At 37.8% G+C, this 14,185-nt stretch overlaps 1 protein-coding gene across 1 annotated transcript in view; it reads left to right on the top strand.

Moving 5' to 3' along the window:
- Positions 1-8,279: 8,279 nt before the first annotated feature.
- The window catches only part of LOC149173774 (uncharacterized), a 31,148-nt gene continuing 25,242 nt past the window's right edge, over positions 8,280-14,185 (top strand). The window contains exon 1 of the mRNA XM_089426824.1: positions 8,280-8,430. Within this exon, the coding sequence (XP_089282950.1) occupies positions 8,280-8,430 (151 nt within the window). The remainder of the gene's footprint in view (positions 8,431-14,185) is intronic.

The following is a 14,185-nucleotide window of genomic DNA, read 5'->3' as shown; positions in this document are numbered from 1 at the left end:
GCTACCTTGGCAACATGAGAAAAATATCACAAAAATCAATTCTTGGCACATGGGAATAACCTTTTGCTACCAACCGAGCTTTGTATTTCTCCACCTTTCTTTCTGCATTTGTCTTCTTCTTGAACACCCATTTGCTGCCAATGGGTTTCCTTCCAGCTGGCAACTCCACCAGATCCCAAGCCTCATTTTTGTGAAAAGATGCCATTTAATCAACCATGGCCTCTTTCCAAGTTTTCCATCCTCTGAATCTACTGCTTCCTTCACAGTTCTGGGATCATCATCAGTAATAGATAAAGAAAAATTTGAACAAAAAGCAGATGGACTATACCTTTCTCGCTACCTTCTTTCTCGAACTGATCTTCTCACAACCTTTTGTTTGTGGCTATTCATATTCTGATTCCTCTTCTGTTGTAGAGTTTGATTCTTCCTCCTTTAGCTCAAACTCTATCTTCTCAGGTTCCTTTGATGGGACTTCATGTTTAATAACATTTTTCACCTCTCTGAACACCACATCTCGGCTGTACACAACCTTCCTTGTTACTAGGTTCCAAAATTTATAACCTTTTAAACCATCCTTATACCCAATAAAGATGCACTTTTCATATTTACTATCCAACTTGGTTCTTTTCTCCTTTGGAACATGTACATATGCATCACATCCGAATACCCTCATATGTGAAAGAGAGGGTTTATTACCAGTCCATACCTCTTGTGGAGTCTTATCCTCCAACCCTGATGAAGGTGATCTATTGACCAGGTAACATTTTGTCTCCACCACCTCTACCCAGAATTCATGTCATAACCCAGTACCACTGAGCATGCTTCTTGCCCTTTCCATCAATGTCTTGTTCATTCTTTCTGCAACTCCATTTTGCTCAGGTGTGTATGGAGTAGTCTTCTGTCGTGCTATACCACACTTCTTACAGAATTCTTCAATTCCTGATGCAGGAGCATACAACTCAAAAATTTCATTATGTTTTATTTAACTTAGGGGGTCTTGTGTTTTCAATGAAGTTGGATTCCTATGTATGTAATTATTAATGTTTTGAGTGATTAGAATAGGAATTAATTATATGTTGTGAGGATATTTGTAAATTCTCTCGAACTTAGGCGAACGTGAGTGGTGATGAGAGAATTGGAAATCAATTGTAAGTCTTAGACTAGAAAGTGGTGTCTGATCCGTGGAACTAGAGAGGATTCTTAACGATAACTAGAGTTAAAAGTGGACTTAGAGGATATTCAGGATTTAGTTCAGCAGATTAAGTATCTGAACCAGAATTGGTTAAACAGAACCTTTTGTATAAATGAAAGCCTAAAAGGCATAGTGGTCAGTGGGTAGAGTGTTAGTTAGAGTGAGATTAGATAGGTTTGACTGTAAGCCTACAGGCAGAAAAGAAAGGCCACTGATATAGAAGATCAGGCCGAGGAAGAAATTCCTGTGTAAATGTTTGTTTATTAATACAGATAACTCGATTCTGAGTTTGTGTGATGTGTATTTGAATTATAAGTTATGTGTGAACTTCAGTAATTCTGCGTAACATAGGTTGCAGGTGTACAAAACCAGAGAAGAGGTGTAGAGAGGAGTGTTACGGATTTACACACAGACAGTACAGGAGGAAGCCTTTAATGTTATAGCGAAGGTGAAGGAAGCGTAAAGGCGCGAGCAGAGATCGAGTTCAGAACCAATGAAGATCGTCAGGTGGGAGCAAATACACAGGCAGAAAGTCGAATGAGTTGTTACATAGTAAGAAACAGAAGAACGTAGCAGCGAAGCACAGTCGTTGGATCAATCAGATCAATGAACAAGAGTGAGGGAGATAGATGGCTAAGATTAAGTCACACAAAATAAAGTGAAGAAGATGAGCGGAGGAGATTAAACCCACGTGCTAGAAAAGGATGAAGTGGTCTCGCAAAGGGTAAGCAGTTTCTTACGCAGCCTAAAGGTAGTAAATGGTATTTCGTAATTCTACGTGATTAGCCTTAACGGCTGACATGTAGCACATGGAGGAAAGAGAAAACAACTTTTCTCACGTGCCTTCATTCTAATATTTTTCATGCTTACTTTTGCCCGAGATTGCGTGATAACCGTTGGTTCAAGCGGGATTGATCAACAGTGAAGATCAGCCAAGCTTGTTGGCAATCGGGTGATGTGACAGTCATTGGATCAGATAGAGTAGATCAACGGTAGAGATCGTTCGAGGTTAGTTGATGATCGAGTGATGCGATAACCATCGGATCAAGGAATAAGATCGACGGCAGAGATCTAATGCCAAGGAGAACATCGATATATGTGCAAAGATTTGAAGAAAGGTGAAAAGGTAAAGGTTTAAGTGTGGTGTTGTAATATTTATATTATATGGGAATTATAATAGAAATAAGCGGAGTTAAGGTTTTGTGGGTTAAGTTTGGGGTTTAACCAAAGTTTATGAAGGGTTGCATAAGGTTCCGCTTAAAGGTTTATCGAAGGTTTAGACTTTGGATAGTCAAATGAAATGTTTCCACATAGAGATTAATTAAGTAGCCTTAAACCTTGATCTAAGAGAAATTTTCCTAAGTAAGGAATCCTTGAAATTCCTGGGACACACATAGTGTTGCATGCAATATTAATTGCATGTTGTGGGTATATGCGGCTTAGGCTACATCATTGGGGTATATGCAGCTTAGGCTAGCATCAAATTCCTTGCTGCAAAACTCTCCACTGTTATCTGACCTCAACACCTTTATTTTCTTCTCTGTATGGTTTTCCACCAGAGCCTTAAATTCTTTAAACCTCTCAAAGACTTCAGATTTATTCTTAAGGAAATGTATCCTTGTATTCCTTGAGAAGTCATCTATGAATGATACATAGTACATAGACTTACCCAGTTATGGAACCTTCACAGGTCCAAACACATCACTGTGCACAAGCTTTAATATATGTTTCACCCTCTTACCACCAGAGGGGAAACTCACCCGATTTTGCTTCCCATACAAACAATTTTCACATAAATAAAAATCTAAAGAGCTATTTCTCATATCTTCTACCATACCTTTACCGTGAAGTATTCTAAGGCCCTTCTCTCCAATATGTCCAAGTCTTTGATGCCACAGCATGGTCTTCTCTCCAAAGACCACTAGATTTCCTGCTCCACTTTCAGGAACCACAGAACTGTTGCACACATCAACAACAGTGCTACCTTGTAGCTTTTACAGAGTTCCAATCCAAACTCCTTGCATAAATACCAGTGCTCCCGAACCATCTTGCAAGTATCCTTCTCGAACACTATTTTTACACCTGCATCATCCATCTTGCTTATGGAAATCATATGATCTGAATGCGGAAATTACCAAGATCTTTTCTAGTTCTCGTACAAAATGGAATGAAAGCATTACTGAAAGAATTATTCGTGTATGTGATTTAACTGTTAGACATGAAATGATTTTAAGTATAAATCTATGGATGTTTAGATTTAACTAATTCCACATCAATCACATAATAATACCATAGTACCAAAAATTTGTTACGGAGTTCGTCCCTCCTAGACTACGTCTCCAGGTCCACCTCAGAAATGTGTGTCCGTTATATTCCTTAAGCCAAAAGAAATATGATTACAATGAATCATCAGTTGCACTACTGATGTTGTAGATATGGATCATCTCCTGAAAAGGCTACTTGAATACAGATTCTTATCCTTCGACAACTGAGAAAGGATGAGGATGAATTGCACACTATTACTGAAGAACTGAAGCTTTATGGACCTTTGACTATATGGTGTTTTAACAGAGTTTGAAAATTCGAAGTCGGTCTCGTCGATCATCAACGTACTTCGACACTGAAACTATGCAAGTAAGGATGTCCTTTGCTCCTTCAATAACCTGCAAAAAGAAACTCTCCACTAGTCATATTTGATATGTTCTCCAGAATGTTCACTTCATCTTGAAGTGGAGAACACTATCTCCTTTCCTCTCAAGTCACTCTTCCATCCCTCCTTTATTACAAAGAAACATCCTTTTCTTTTTATATGGGGAGTTCGTTAAACTTGGCAAATTGAATCCCTTCATATCCTCGAAGAGATATTAAATCCCATTGAACATAGCTCTCTCGGGTTTGTTATGACACCTAGTGTCTTTGGATAATGGTGTTTTTAATAGACAGCGCCCTTTTTGCATCCAAAAACCCACTTTAGAACTATATGGTATAATTTTAGCACTGATGGCTAACTAACCGGGCAGAAGATCTAACTTTCGCATGTGATCAGTGCAGGTGGGTACGGATGTAACACCGATGGTTACGGTTTTCCTCTAGCGGTCACTCCGATGGTTCCCATACATCTGTCACATGGAAACCAACTGAATTTTCCCACTGCAGATATGGCTTCCCTTCGACGGTTCTGGCTACATTGATTGGCGGTGCCATGTGAGCAGGCTGACTCCCGGCGGTTACGGTGAACTGCTGGCAACAGTTAAGTTTCAAAGCCCCGCAACTTCGTTGCTCTGTTCACATTACGCAGTTAGCCCGTGGTTACGGTCTCCGCACAGTTTACAGGCCCACGACTTGTTAACCTCCGCATTGCTCACATGCTACCTGCTCCCCAACACGGTTACGCTAACCCTTACCTGCTAACCGAAAACTGTTGTGTTGTTCACATGCTGGCTTCGATGATTGCGGTTCCAAAAACCATTAATCCCACGACGGTTACATAACCCGTAGCTAACCTCAAACATTGCATTGCTCACATGAACTTCTTCCGACGTGGTCTCCACCTGCGGTTTGGACTGTATAATGTTTTGATTGTAATGTTTTACAATGATTTCAAAACAATAGGACGAGAGGGTTTAGCACCTCTGTTTATGCATTAATACATTGTCTTAATGTATTAGGATTATAGCATAGGGTCCGACAAGGTTTAGCATGACATCTTTTACATGGTTTCTCACCTTAGCCTAAGTAGATTTTCATTTGACACCTAGGGTTTGTTCTTAGGATTTTGATTTAGACCAAGGACCTTGAATCTAGGTTTTTAGTCCTTTTTACCTTAGGATTTCTTATCCTTTAAGGTTTACAAAGTGGACTAGACATTTGACATTCTTAGCACCTTTAAGTCATTACAATCATAACTTCTTGTGTTTTTATGTCATAGGTTTCTATGATGATGTCTTGCTCTGACGCGATGTTGAGGTCGATACTGATGTCGATACTGATGTCGAACTGATGTTGAACTGATGTCGACACTGATGTCGAACTGATGTCGATACCTATATCGAAACTAATGTCAATAGATGTCGAAAATTTAAACTTAAGTCGACGACCATGTTGGTCAAAACACCTGTTGTATTACATTATCGATAATTACTTATTTCAAAATGACCATCTTGGACATTTGGTAATTTCGATGAAATTTTGAGAATCCAAAATTGGATCATCAGATTTCTGGCCAATGCAGGAATATGCAGAACACCCGGAAGTGTTCTAACCCTTCCACTTTGCAACTTCAACTTTACTTTTCCACGACCAACAATTATAGCCTTCCTATCATCCCCTAAGAAGACATCACCACCATCGTATTTCGCATACTCGTAGAACCACTCTCTATGGGGATTGAAGTGAAAGGATGCACCTGAGTCAATCAACCATGCCTCATGATCTACATGTGTACTTGAAGAAGCCAAGTACACATCCCCACCTTCATCTGAGGTGGTTTTCACCTCTGTAGAAGGAGCATCATCAGATGCCTTTCCTTTTTTATAATCTTTAGATTTACAATCCCTTTTGTAGTTCCCTTCCTTTCCGCATTTCCAGCAAACCACCTTTACAGGTTTTCCTAGAGATTTAGATCTCCCTCTAGATTTAGATCTCACACTCGATGACTTATTTTTGTTTCTATTCTAGGACCGTCCTCATACAGACAAGGCATCACCATTTTGGCTCTCCATATTTTTTTGTCTCATCTCCTCCGTCAGCAAGGATGAGACTATTTCATCAAACTGCAAGGCAGTTGCATTGCTACCTATTGCAATAACCAGACTATCCCATGAATCTAGTAGAGAACACAACAAACTAATGCACTTATCTTCATATAAAATTTTAATATCAACAAATAATAACTGACTTACCATATTATTAAATGCATTCAGATGCTCTGTCACCGAGTCTCCATCTTTCATCCTCAAGTTATATAGCTTTTTCCATAGGAAAAATTTATTCACCAGAGACTTAGATTAGTACAAAGTCCCTAACTTGTCCCACAAAGCCTTAGCCATAGCTTCCCTTGATACATTCAACAATACTAAATCTGAGACACACAATCATATTGTGCTCTTTTCCTTCTGATCCAACTTCTTCCACTCTTCATCGGACACTCCCATTGGTTTAGTACCCGAATCTACCGCGATCCACTAATCTTTATCCACCAAAAAATCCTCCATCTTGAGTTTCCATAACTCAAAACTCTGACCATTAAATTTCTTGATCTCTATCTTTCCACTCCTTGCCATCTTCTTTCACCACCAGAATTTATCCTGCAAATCTCCCACTGAACGGGGTCTACCACAGGCCCGAGTGAAACCCCTCAGCAACAAAGGCATCCCCTTGAAACTAAAACATCTCTGATACCAAATGTAGGTTTTAACCCTGTACAGAAATCACCTGCATACGAATTCTAAAACACAGAAAATAAACAATGCGAGATCATAACACATAAAACACATATACACAGAGATTTTCCCCTGGATCCCAAAAACAGGACTACCAGCTTGATTTTTCATTATGTTCCTTTTAATGTTACAATACATATTTATACATGCCGAAGCATCCAATACCATGGACCAAAAACCATCGTGTCCAAAACCATGTGCATAAACCATGCACAAAACCATAGGTAGGTCTGCCCAAGATAATATAGGGTCCAAAAAAAATTTCCATGGGGCACTGCCCAGGACCACGTAGATGGGGGCTACCCGCCCCCCTCAAACCCCCTGTGACCCTCCCACTGCGCAATCAGCGCAACAAAGGGGGGCTTTGCCCCCCCTCTAATCCCCTGGTTAACTACGTGGGCTAGTCGTGGAAAGAATATAACACAACCCAAAAATTTCTAACCAAAGAAGTCCAATGAATGACTGACCAAGGGTTACCTTCGCTATCTGTCTTTTGTAAAGGAAATTTAAATTTGCCTGAATGGTAAAGTAGCATAAGGTAAACTAGGACTAATTCATACTTAAAGACACCTTCTGCTTTAAAATTGACAAACTAGTCATGGATTAAATTAGCCAAAAACCGAATTTAATTGAAAAGGAGGGAGGGTTGCTTTCCCACTGCAAAAGTAGATGGAAAACCTAACACTACCTCATCTACCCATTGATAACTATGGTATCCGAGCAGTCGAGTTACCATAGAAATCACCTACTTGGAAATTTAAGGGAAAATTGAAGCTGGATATGGGGGATTGGTCCTATGTAATTCAACATTTTCAGGAAGAAAATACTAAAAAATCAGGGTTGTTTGAGGGAATGTGATTTTGTTATATAATTCCATTAGGCTATCAATAGAAAAGGGGGCATGGGAGGCCTGATATTTAATATGCAAGGCTTTGCCAATACTTTCAGGGGAGATAGGAAAAATGACTTCGTTGTTATGAGAAATGGCTGCCCTTTGACTCGACATGTATCTTAGGTGGCACCAGACAGAAGACTTAGGAAACAAGTGAGTCTGGGGGGAAACAAATTGTGGGAGAAAGGATTCCAAGACACTTAATTCATCACTCTTATCTAAGTATTTTTGTTTTTCCCAATTATGGAGCTCATAGAGGTCGAATTCAGAAATGGTTTCAGCAATCCTATACAAGATACCTACTAAAGGATTCTTATCAAAATCTTGCACTAGAGGAATAAGGGGATTTGAATGTATAGCCTTCCCTTTTCCTTTTCGGTTAGATATCTTGAAAAGTAAAAACAAGGAACAAAGGGAAATTACTAGATTACAAAAAACTTGGATTAAAGAAGCTTGGAGGACAGAGTTACCCTTGAAATCGTTGATTTTGTGCAAGGAATTGACTATTGAAGGTTGGAATATGGTAGCAATTTCATCGTTCGTCCTGTGAGATGAATGACAAGAAAATAGAAATGGTGTGCTAGCTCCAGAGGGTCTTTTATAAAGATGGATTTAGTTGTGTAACAACTTTCTTAACGATTATGGAGCAGAAAGGAATTATTTGTAAAACAGATAGGGCATGGGGTTTTAATGTCTTAACATTCATTTAACAGTTGGTGGCATTTTTTGAATATTAAAAGGGCAATTGACATGGATGGCAGTGGTGGCAGAAGCAGAGTGGTGGGTGGATGATCCATTGGGAGGATATGAATGGCGAAGGGGAAGACACGTGACGAGAGGCAAATGGAAGAGTCATTGGCGGAAGAGTGAAGGTGGTATTTCATCACGGGGGGGTTTTGTCGACGGTAAGTGGAATTGGGAGGTGACCCACCGAAATGGCCCAGCGTCTGCCACATCTCGTTATTAGTTTAAGGAGAACTACTTCCCCCCACCCCCCCCCCCCCCCCCACGTCATGTTAAATGTCGATAGCACTGGGGGGGGGGGGGGGGGCGCGCGAAAAGCCTTATCTGCCATAGGTCTGGGCAGAGTGAATCATCATTGTTGTCTTTGGCATGGTGTTTATTGACAAACGAAAAAATCATTTGGTCATATTATAACATGTAAAATAATAATCAAATAAAGCGTAAATACTAAGTTTTAAACATTATAAATTTACATTTTCACATTTTGAAAGCCACATTTAAATTTGCTCATTGGTTTTTTTTTTTGGGATTCATTTTTTTTTATATTTTTTTCATTTTTTCATATTCATTTTTTATATCTCTTTTTATTTTTTTATTTTCTTTTTCTTTATATATATTTATTCTTTCTTTTCTTTTTGACATGTAAATGTAAAATATAAAACAATGTTACAACATTGACTCCACCTGGGGATTGCATTTTCCTGTGAGATGTAGAGAACATGTAGATCCATGTGCCTTATCCTTAGGCTATGGAGTATTTGTTGTGAAAAACACACTTGCCATGAAAACTATGGTTGTAACATCTTTCAGTACTGAATATAGTGCTTGAGATATTGTCCATTGACATGAAATAAGGAATATCTTCCTTCTAGGTTCTGTAGAATAAAAATATTGTTTCATTTGACATGTGCAATGTTGAATGGTCCCAAACAGAGATTATCAAATTTACCATGTTTCCATTTTTCTTCTATTCGGGCATCCTATTTCAAAACCAAATCTCCTTCCCTGAAATCTCTTTCTTTAGCTTTCCTATCAAACAAACTTTTCATCTTGTTTTGATATTGATGAAGTTTGTACTGAACATCATCTCTATTTTCATTTAATTCTATAATCTGATTGATTGTTCTAAAAAAATCATCAGGCTCTTAATTCGACTCTTGTAAAATATTTGTGACAGGAAAAGCTAGATGTGTAGGAAGAATGGCCTCAGTGCCATAAACAAGCTGAAAAGCGGATTTTCCTATTGATCTTTAAGGTGAAATTATGTTGGCCCAAACTGCACACTTGAGATGAATGTCCCAGTTTCTCTTATGATCTGCTAGTACCTTTTAATCACTTTTACTAAACTCTTGTTAGATGACTCTGCCAATCCCTTCCCTTGAGGGTAGTATGGAGTAGAATGATGCAATAAATCTGATATTTCTGGAAAAATTCTATCATTTTAACACTACTAAATGTCTATGCATTATTTGTGACTATCTTTTGAGGACAACCAAATCTAGATATTATATAAATTTAATGACAACAGTATATGTAACATTTTTTATCGGGATAGCTTCTACCCACTTTGTAAAGTAATTTGTAGCAGTTAAGATCCGCCTGTGTTGATTGTTAGATGTTGGATGTATCTCTCCAATTAAATCTAGTCCCCATTATAAAAAGGGTGCCTCAATCAAAACTGGAACAAAATGGAGTTTTGCTAATCTTTGTCTGCCAAAAAAAAATCTGACATGGAATGCAGCTTCTGACTTTTGCCCCAACCTGTGAAAACAACTTTGGCCAATAGAAACCTACTCTCAAAATCTTATGTGTTGTTTCTCTCCAAGCATAATGACCCCCACATATTCTTTCATGAAACTGATCAATAACACATTTTGTTTCACTCTCAATTAGGCATAGAAGTAAGATATTTAATGGGTCTTTCCAATACAAGTTGGCATTGATGATACAATACTTCATAGCCTTTAATCTAAGAGTTTTGCACGGATTTCTTGTGAAATCAAGAGGGTACTCAAAATCATGAAGAAAGTGTACAATATCAACATCCCATTCAGATAACAGGAACTTTTCCTCAATATGAAGTGGAAGAGGAGCTGAGTTTGTAGATGAAGAAGGTTCTTATGGATTCTTCTCTGTTGAACTTGGAGAAGGTTTTTGTGGATTCTTCTCTATTGATACCTGCATGATAGTGCTTATTCCCAGAACTTTACAATTAGATTCACCCAACAAATTGGCTAAACCTTGTCCTTTTACCAGCTTAGTGGATTTGATATCTAGATCAAATTTAAGAATTTGAGCTATCCCTCTCCCTCTCCTACCATTTGTATCACGTTGGGTCAAAACAATTTTGACAACATTATTTGGGACATAGGCAGTAATAGGGGAGTGAAGGACATAAGTTCTGAAAGATTGTAGGGCTTCTACAAGGGCATAAGCTTGTTTTTCAATGATGTCATATTTCAACTCTGCATCTCTCATAACTTTACTAAAGGAGGCAATTGAATGGTCATCTTGGTTATCATTCTTTTGCAGTAAAGAAACAACTAAAGTGGTGTTAGAGGCAAAAGAAAAAATGCTAAAGGGCTTTGTATAATCAGGACTAGCTAGTACTCTAGCTTCATAAATAACCTTTTGATTTGTGTAAATGCATATCTAGCCTACATTATCCATTTAACCTCATAATATTTCTTCAACAGATTAGTAATATCTTTAATAATCTCAGCATAGTTTGGTATAAATCTCCTTAGAGAACCAATATTTCCTAAAAATGCTTGAATTTCTTTTTTATTTCTAGGTATACCAATTACCTCAATGGCTTAGACTCATTTAGGATCAGTTACCACTCCTTCTTTTGAGATGACATGGCCAAGTAACTTTCCTTCCTTTATGGCAAACAGAGATTTCTTTGGGTTGAGCGAGATTCTAAATTTTCTGCACCTATCAAAAACCTTTCTCAAGTGCTTTAAGTGCTTTTCATCAGAGTTTGAAAACACAGTTAAATCATCCAAAAAGTTAATAATAAACTTATTAATTTTACCAAAAAAAGCTAAATCCATTTCCCTTTGAAATTGTTATGAAACCATCTCACAAAAAATAGAAAAGATAGATCAACGACTTCAAAATCAGCCTCTTCGAGGGGGAAACCTCCTCTACATTACACAAATGAAAAATTCTTGGATGATACAAATCACAAGACCTCCTTTCTATATATAGGATTCTAAGGGGTCATAATATAATCAGAGCCTACATAACAATAATAATGTAAGGGCACAACAATAACAATAGTGGGCTTCTATGGAGCACAATAATAACAATATCGGGGCTACATGGGCACAATAATATAATAAGGGGGTTGCACTAATAAAAATAAGGGGTTACACTAGTAGTATAGGGACCTAACATGCCCTTCTCCTTCAAAAAGTGTTATCCTCAATGCTTGAGTAGTTATGGATGCTTCTATATAAAATTCTCGTCCTCTCATGTGGAATCTTCAGCAGGAAAGTTCTTCCACTTGATGAAATACACAAAATTAATCGATTTAGTAGCTGTTGGGTTCTTGTTTCCATGACTGCTTCAAGTTCCAATAAGAGTTTTCCTTCCTCGTCAAGTTCTAACAATATTTTTGAACTGGTAGCTTGTCACCTATAACCTTCTTTAAGCATGAAACATGGAAAACTGGGGGCACCCAAGAAGATGCAAGAAGTTCCAATTTGTATGCCATAGTACCAATCTTTTGTAGCACATTGTAAGGACAATAGTACTTTGGTGATAATTTAATATCCTTCTTAGCTTGCTTGAGGGACATTTGTTTGTATGGTTGTATTCGTAAAAATACTCAGTCGCCTATATCAAAAATTGTTTCATTGTGATGTTGATCTACCTGTTGTTTCATTTGATTCTGTGCGAAAGTGAGGTTATCCTTTTTCTTCTTGATATGTCCTTCTATCTTGAGAGTTTGAGGAGTGGTAATTCCTGCCAATGCATTACAAGATATGGTCAGAGTCATTCCTTCTTTCTCTGGGATTGATTCCTGGTGTATATCCTCTTCTTTTGACATTTCTTGTTCCTTTTCTTGCTCCTCTTCCCCATCTATGTAAATTAATTTCTTCTCGGCATACTCATGACCTTTAGTGTATTTTATATCACAATTGTAACAAAGCCCTTTTTCTCTTTTTTCTTCCAATTTGTGTGGTCTCAGCCTTGTAGGTGGTGAAAGGCTAGGAGAAACAACACTTCCATCTTTATAGTTATGAGTGGCAGGCTTCCTTGTTGCCATATTTTTGCTTGCAATTTTTCTTGCCAACCTGTATGTCTTCTCTAATGAATCAGGGTCCCAAAGGCGAACCTCGTGTTGAATGTTATCCTTTAAATTCCCTATGAAGACATCAATCCTCTGCTTCTCTAGAATATCATTTAACCTATAGGGAGTACTTTTATGTTCCAATCTGAGCTTGGAAATGATGCCCTGAGGATCATAAGACCAAGAAAAATTGAGTTTGAACTTCATGTGACACAAGATTGCTTCTATTTCCTTTAATGCAGCTCTGGTGTTGATGATATATGGCCCTATGTGAGTTTTCATATTCAATTGTGCTTTCTTCTTATAAGAGATCGGTATTTAACATTCGCCTAGAGTATTCCAATGCAAAGATCCTAATAGGTACAAAAACTGGCAGCCTGTAAGGGGGCAATTCTGATCCATAAACTCTAATCTCAATCTAGTTCTGGTATAAATACTAGTATCCAACTTTTGCTTGCTCTATTAAGTGTAAAAATTTATTTATCTCCAAAGAGATTCTTGGGATTACATCACTGCTTAACAAACATAGTGAGGTATATAAAAAAATTTCAACATAATTAGTGAAAGAATACTCCTCTAAGTTATTTCTAACCAGAGAAGTTCAGTGAATGACTGACCAAGGGTTACCTTCACTATTTGTCTTTTGTAAAGAATATTTAAATTTGTCTGATTGGTAAAATAGCATAAGGTAAACTAGGACTGGATGATACTTAAATAAAACTTCTACTTTAAAATTTACAATCTAGTCATGGCTTGAATTAGCCAAAAAATGATTGTAATTGAAAAGGAGGGAGGGTTGCTTACCAAATGAAAAAAATATAGAAAAAATAACACTAACTCGTCTACCCATTTATCATTATGGTATCCGAGCAGTCGGGTTACCATAGAAATCACCTGCTTGGAGATTTAAGGGAAAATTGAAGCTGGATATGGGGGACTGGTCCTAGGTAATTCAACATTTTCAGGAAGAAAATACTAAGAAATCAGGGCTCTCTGAGGGAATGTGAGTTTGTTATATAATTCCATTAGACTATCAGTAGAAAAAGGGGCATGGGAGGCCTGACATTCAATTTGCAAGGCTTTGCAGATACTTTTAGGGGAGATAGGGAAAATGACGTCATTGTTCTAAGAAATGATTGTCATTTGACTCAGTAAGTATCTTAGGTGGTACCAGACAAAAGACTTAAGAAAGAAGTGAGTCTGGGGGAAAACAAATTGTGGGAGAAAGGATTCCCAGACACTTAATTCATCACTCTTATCCAAGCATTTTTTTTCCCAAGTTATGGAACTCGTAGAGTTCGAATTCAGAAAAGGCTTCAACAATCTTGTACAAGGTATCTACTAAAAGAGCCTTGTCAAAATCTGGCACTGGAGGAATAAGGGGATTTGACTCTGTAGCCTTCCCTTTTCCTTTTTGGTTTGACATCTTGAAAAATGAAAATAGAGAACAAAGGGCAGTGACTAGATTACAAAAAACTTGGATAGAAGAAGCTTGGAGGATAGAGTTACCCTTGAAATTGTTGACTGTGCACAAGGAAGTGATTGTTGAAGGTTGGCATACGATAGCAATTTCATCCTTCGTCTTGCAAGACGAATGACAAGAAAAATGAAATGGT

The sequence above is a fragment of the Pinus tabuliformis genome, chromosome 4_2 (genome assembly GCF_031772625.1).
Source record: "Pinus tabuliformis cultivar Carrire ecotype Pingquan chromosome 4_2, CPIR1, whole genome shotgun sequence".
Classification (NCBI taxonomy): Eukaryota; Viridiplantae; Streptophyta; class Pinopsida; order Pinales; family Pinaceae; genus Pinus; species Pinus tabuliformis.
Note: the sequence above shows the minus strand (reverse complement) of the source record. Positions and strands in the feature narration are given on the sequence as shown.